The sequence below is a fragment of the Phalaenopsis equestris genome, unplaced genomic scaffold, assembly GCF_001263595.1.
Source record: "Phalaenopsis equestris unplaced genomic scaffold, ASM126359v1 Scaffold001079, whole genome shotgun sequence".
Classification (NCBI taxonomy): domain Eukaryota; kingdom Viridiplantae; phylum Streptophyta; class Magnoliopsida; order Asparagales; family Orchidaceae; genus Phalaenopsis; species Phalaenopsis equestris.
In genome coordinates, this window is record NW_018165518.1 from 152,998 (window position 1) to 159,417 (window position 6,420).

The 6,420-nt window shown below is 32.8% G+C and overlaps 1 protein-coding gene across 1 annotated transcript in view; it reads left to right on the forward strand.

Moving 5' to 3' along the window:
* The first annotated feature begins 604 nt into the window (after positions 1-604).
* The window catches only part of LOC110033024 (sister chromatid cohesion 1 protein 2-like), an 18,386-nt gene continuing 12,570 nt past the window's right edge, over positions 605-6,420 (forward strand). Inside the window, exons 1-7 of the mRNA XM_020736859.1 lie at positions 605-805; positions 2,313-2,682; positions 2,764-2,801; positions 3,271-3,317; positions 3,428-3,492; positions 3,600-4,237; positions 4,400-4,502. Coding sequence (XP_020592518.1) covers positions 682-805; positions 2,313-2,682; positions 2,764-2,801; positions 3,271-3,317; positions 3,428-3,492; positions 3,600-4,237; positions 4,400-4,502 — 1,385 coding nt within the window. The 5' untranslated portion in view covers positions 605-681. The remainder of the gene's footprint in view (positions 806-2,312; positions 2,683-2,763; positions 2,802-3,270; positions 3,318-3,427; positions 3,493-3,599; positions 4,238-4,399; positions 4,503-6,420) is intronic.

Below are 6,420 nucleotides of genomic sequence, written 5' to 3' on the forward strand. Positions count from 1 at the left end.
TATATATTAAAATTTGATATAAAAATTAACTTATCAGTAGCACAAGAATGTATTAGAAATATACTAATTTGATCCTTGAAGACTGTAGAGCAAAGACTTTGAATGCAAAATAAAAAAGAGTGGTATTAAAAATAAAAACTATTTACCAATGATGATGATGATAATAATTATAATATTAACAATAATAAAAAAAATTTACATATATATCATCTTATTTATGCATGAAAACAAGGTGAATTATATCTTATAAAAATTAAAATATATTATTTTTAATGTTATCTGAAAAATTTAGACCATAAATACATAAAACTTGGGTGATATGTACCCTCATAATAATGATAATAATAATAATAATAGTATTTAAAAGGGTATTCTTGTGATTCTTTAGAATCTTCAAGAAATTTAATAACATGCCCAGAAGGCAGCAACCACGCCCGTTCGGCAATTTAGAGCAGCGTAAGGAAAGGGCTGTTCGGTAATTTTATAAAACCCGTCGCTTTGTATTTTGCATATTTTAAGCTTTACAGATTTTTACCTCTTCTCTGTCTTCCCCCGTACGCCTGTGATTCTTCCACTGGAAGCTCCCAGCCCTCGCGACAGACTCCCGAATATAACACCACGGCTTCTCTCCGTGGAGCGCCATTGGAGAAGAAGAATAAGGAGAAGGAAGAAGAAACAGCCATGTTCTACTCACTCTCTCTTCTATCAAGAAAAGGACCCCTGGGCACCATTTGGATTGCCGCATATTGCTTCAAGAAGCTCAAAAGAGGACAGATTGCTTCTACCGACATTTCCTCCACAGTAGGTATTGGCCGCATCTCTTTCATTCCCCCTTTTCTTTTCTTTGGTTGCTGCGTAGCACTTTAGAGGGGTTAAGAATGGTTAGTTTCTTCCTTTGGGTTTCAAGTATGGTTTAAAATGGAGGTGGGATGCCGATAGATGAAGACAGTGACCTGAGATGACCATGACATTTTATCTATCTTCTTTTATTTGTTGAAATAAAGAAGTTATCTCTACCAAGCTTTTCATGGAGAGGCTGTTAAGAGCAGTTGCAATGTGGTGAATTTCGGAGCTTTTATTCATTATTAAATGTGTAGTAAGTTTTTTTGATATTGTCAATTCATTCTTGCCCAAAAAGACATGTAGCAGAGGCTGTTAAGAGCAGTTGCAATGTGGTGAATTTGGGAGTTTTTATTCATTATTAAATGTGTAGTAAGCTTTTTAGAGTCTATTGTCAATTGATTCTTGCCCAAAAAGACATGTTGAGTTTTAGTTTGTGATGCTTGTTAGATCCATTAATGCACTTTTTGCCTGTGGAAAAGAATGATATATCGAAGGACTTTGTTGTCGTATTCACAAAAACTGAATCTGTGGGCACACGTGTGGATGTAGAGCTATATTTCGAGGTTATTCAAGCCAGGCAATGTTTGGGGTGGGTAGGTTTTATTCGACCAACTTACTGCCTTGTTGATAAAAAAATTTAGGGAAATTTACTTACATGACACGCAATTCTTATGTATTTACATTTCTTACACCTAAATTTTGATATTTGCACTTATAAAACCTTGGTGTCATAAACCTTTGCATGAAAAGGTATATTTCACTTTTAAAAAGATGTTATGGTGATATTTTTGTTGTGATGTTAAAGTTTTGTGTGGTATGCATGTAAATATGAATGTTTAGGTGCTAGATAGATAAATGCACAAGAATTGTGTGCTAGGTATGTCAATGAAGGCTTGCCTTTGTCCATCATTATTAAGTCTTGCATTGCTCCAGGGCTCATCTTGGTGCTTTGGTCAACCATGGCTTGCCTTGGTGGATTGTTTGATCAGGGCTTTTGCTATGTAAACTTAGTATATGCAATTGCAACACGTGTGATAGATAGGAATCTTTCCCAATCCCTTCAGATGAGTTAATATATAGTTATTTTTTTATTCAAAAAGGTTCTGACTAGAGTTTTGTATAGCTGAAATATATCTATAAATAATAAAGTTCGTTGCAAGATCGCATCTTTGTGGCTATCTATATGGTATTGATCTATATTTAGAGTCAAATTTGAATTGAATAAACTTAATTTTAAGTTAGTTATTTGTTTTGATGAAACAAATAGATTTTGAGTTTATTTAAGCGTGCAGTTATGTACTATCTTTAAAGATCCTTATTAAATTAATTAGTTTTGACAGAGTGTTAGCAAGATGAGTTTGTAATCCTTCAAAACATAAATTTGAAAGCATTTAACTGTGGTTACTTTTATTCACCTAGCTGCTCTTCTAAAAAACTCATTTCGGTCCTTTGTTTAATCATTCTCACAGATAAAATCATGCCCGAAATTCAAATTTCTCATAGAGTATTGGCTCAACTTCTTCTTGGTATTGTCAAAATTTTCTCAAAGAAAGTGGATTTTCTCTATGATGAGTGCAACGAGACATTAAATCAAATAAGAAAGTCTCTTCTTGTCGCTGAAGGGAATAATGCACAGAACAAAGTTAGTGCTAGACCAAGAAAGGGTAACAGGTGCAGTAAAGAGGTAAAGTCTGCCATAGATCATATAGCTATGACAATGAAGGAGCATAGCTGTGAAAAACAGATTGAAACGATGCTTGCATCATACCATGAGGTTTCTGTTCCTCTTCCTGAGCAATTTGAACTTGGTTCATTTGATTTTGGGGTTTTGGAAGAGGGGTGAGATTGAAAAATCTTATAGGACTCAAATTTAATTAATTTTTGTTAATCGTTTATTCAAATCATTTATATTTCATGCAGAGATATCGGCGGAAGTCGTCAGCATCCTACTCCTCTAGGTACTTATTTGGGAACAGCCTCGTAGTTTGTTTGATATCATATATCCTGTATGTGTGATTCTTAATTGTTAATAGAATCATACTTTACCTATTCTTTTTTTAGTTTTAATGCTAATATCAATTAGTTACGTTAATAACATTTACTTTTTGGAAGATTTACATACATCCACTCAATTCTTGTGTATTTCATATCTAACCTAAACTTCAATTTTTACATATATGGCATCTTATCTATATATAAAAATGTGTATTGTATTTTAATGTGATATGAAAGATTAGTGTGGATTAAATGTAATAAGCAAAATTAGGTGTTAGACATGGAAGGATATATAAGAATTGGGTGTTCTGTATGTAAATACTCACTTTTTTAACCATGTTTGGGATTGTCAAATAAAACACCCTTGTTGTTAAATACCCATTCTTGTATCCATTTGCTGATATGAATAGCATCTTTACGTTGGCTTTACAGGTGAATGGCAGGACAACAGGACCCACCAGCCTTCATATTTGGATGAGGTATCTCACTCTGTTTTTTATTTGTATTCTCATATAAGATGTTTTTTGTATGCTAATATTACTCGCATATAGTATGTTCAGTCTAATGATGGGAGTTATGCAAAATGTAGTGTCTCACCAATGAGGTTTCCGATCTTTCAGATTATAAGTCTTCTCGTTTTACACCTCTTGCCGAGTATGTAGTTGAAAACCCTTTTTTATTTTTTTATTTTTCCTATAAACATCATAGGGAATGATAAATGCTTTCACTGAGTTTACTAAGTTGCGAAGCTTCTGTCATAGCATCCTTCCATCTTGTACATTGGATGTTGATCTCGAGCTTAGTGATGTTCATCATGAATCAAGCAACTTTTCTAACGTTCAGAGATCTCTGGAGCAATTTCACCCTGGAGGAGACATCGAGAAGGAAGTATGCTTAACTGGACGCATGCCTTTAAATGATAAGATAGAAGAGGGCCATATTCAATTAAAGCATCAACAGACAGTGCCTTCAGTTAGAGATGAGATCCTATCTGTAGAAGAGCAAAAACCTATAACAGAGATATTGAACTTAGAGGGAGAAATGATATCCAGCATGATGGATGTTGATTTTGTGCTCTGTGAAACTCATAATTCAAACAAGTATGCTAGTGTTCCGATATCTTCTGTCGAATGTCCCCATGGAGGAGATTTTAAGAAGCAAGTATGTTTATCCGGGAGTTTGCCTTTACTTAATGTAACTGAAGAGATCCATATACCGTTAAATAATGAACAAACTGAGCTGTCAGTTGGAGATAAGAACCATCTTGTTGAAGGAAGAAGAAATCCAACAGAAACAATCAATTTACAGGGAGAACTGACACCTGAAAGTGGGAACGATAATATCGGTAAAAGGCATGCTGATGCTTTGCCTCCAGATAAACAAAAACCAAACATCTCAGGTACTGTTCAAATGGAATTATTTGCATGCATGAATGTGTTGAAATTTGTAAGTTTAATTTGTTTTTTGTCATAGGATGATATTCAATGCAGAGTGGATTGATCTTTTGTTTTTTTTTGTTTTATTTTTTTTTTTTTTTTTTTTTTTTTTTTTTTCGGGACAGCATCTCCTAAATTTATGCTTGCCACTCCGGCAAATAAAGAAAGTTCTCGGGTTTTGAGGAAAAGAAAGAAAGACTATGATAAAAGTATCATTCTTTCAAATAAGTGAGTATAGCTTTTTATTAGTATCAATAAAATTTATAACTGATCGGATGGTCATTTTAGATTCAAAGGTTTGCGCCAAATTAGAATTCTGTCTTTGTTTTCCATTTCTCATTAAATCCCTTACGTCTGTTTGACATCACTTTTATTTTTTATTTATGTTTTCATTTTAACTTTTGTTTTTAAAAGGATGTTTGGTTAATATATTTTTTATTATATGCTTTTATTTTTTGTTTTTAAAAACAACCAAAACAAAACCAAATAAACTTTAATTCAAACCAAAACATAAACTTAACAAAACAAAAAAAAAGAAAACAAAAAATAATAGTGATTCCAAATGGGGCCTTAAATCTATTGCGTTTCATTTAAATTGCTGATAATTTAAAAAAAAATAATTAATGACCAAATGACCTCCTTGTAAACCTGCTGACTGCTGACTCATGGAAGAGTGGTTTGGTTTCTCAAAGCCTTTCAGTTCCTAAACAATTTTACTGTAGACCTTAGAGTATTAGTTCATTTTCTCTTCTCTCTCTTTTTTTTTTTTTTGTGGAAATTAGATTTGATTTTTTCTCTTCTCTCTCTTTTTTTTTTTTTTTTTTTGTGGAAATTAGATTTGATCATCGGTATTTAAAGCCAAACTCCATTCCTCTTTTAATGCCATACTTTAATAAGTGGTATCAAAGTTGATAGTTCAACTTAGTTTTGAATAAATTATGTAATTTGAGTCTCTCATAAATTATTGTTTCCTTCTAGTTGGCCTAGGTTCAATAATTGGTCCCTCACAGTGCCATTAAGTGTGAACACTCTAAATGAACATGTTTACAAAAAGGAAAATATAAAAATAAAAATATGTAAAGGTGCTGATAGAAGAGTTAAAAAAATAAAATACAAACTTGATTAAAAAAACCCTAAAAAAGCCCTTATGTCTAAAACAGTTGAGCATTGGGATGCTCTAGCCGTTTATAAAAAAGTTAAGGTGTTGAGCTTGTCGTGGCAAGTTTGACAAATAGAAACGTAGTTTAAATATTGCCAGGCGTGAAGGGCTTGGAACGTTCTTCAGTTTCTTTATACGTAATTGTTTGTTGTAGACATTTTAAGTGTCAATGCTATTTTTATTATGGTACCTTTGCACAAACATGATTTACTCTTAATTATGCTTATAATCGAAAGCCCAAACAATTGAATGAATAAATTATCTCATCATCTTTTTGTGTTTAATTTTGTGCACTGACATAACTATAGGTGTTAGTTAAATAATTACAATAATTTGTGTTGTTGAATTCATTATTTTTTATTTTTCCAAATTACTAAATTCTCACTCATTTCAATCATTTACTAACATCATAGGCTCTTGTGTATTGTCTTATATATTGCATTATTGTGGAATCTTAATGATGATCGTTGCTATGTATATACGCTCATAATATTTTTTTTATTCACATTAGAAGGTTGATCAATCCTAACATTGAAAAAATATGATATTTAAATTGTGCTGATTGTTATATTAATGCTTTCCATGTTGCATTCCATTGGTGTATATTTAGCTTCCATAAAACAAAAAAAAACTATGAATCGATCAATTGTTGTGAGATATGTATTTCCTGGCATAGAAATGAGACGAAAAAGAACACAAGCAAACACAGATCGTTTACGTGGTTCGATCCAACTGGATCTACGTCCACGGGAGGGAATCAATCAAATATTTCACTAAGGCAAAAGAAATGGAGAATACATAGCTTATACATAAAGATGAGCCCTCATCTTCCTTCGATGGCCTCCCTCTCAAGCGACACCTTGATACAAGGCCTCAAGATGCTCTCCTCCTCTAACTCTATAGCTATTCTCTCCTCCTTTGTGGTAGCTCAAGATATCTTCTCCCCTTTCCTCTCCTAAGCCTCACACCCTTAAGATCTCTTCCCTT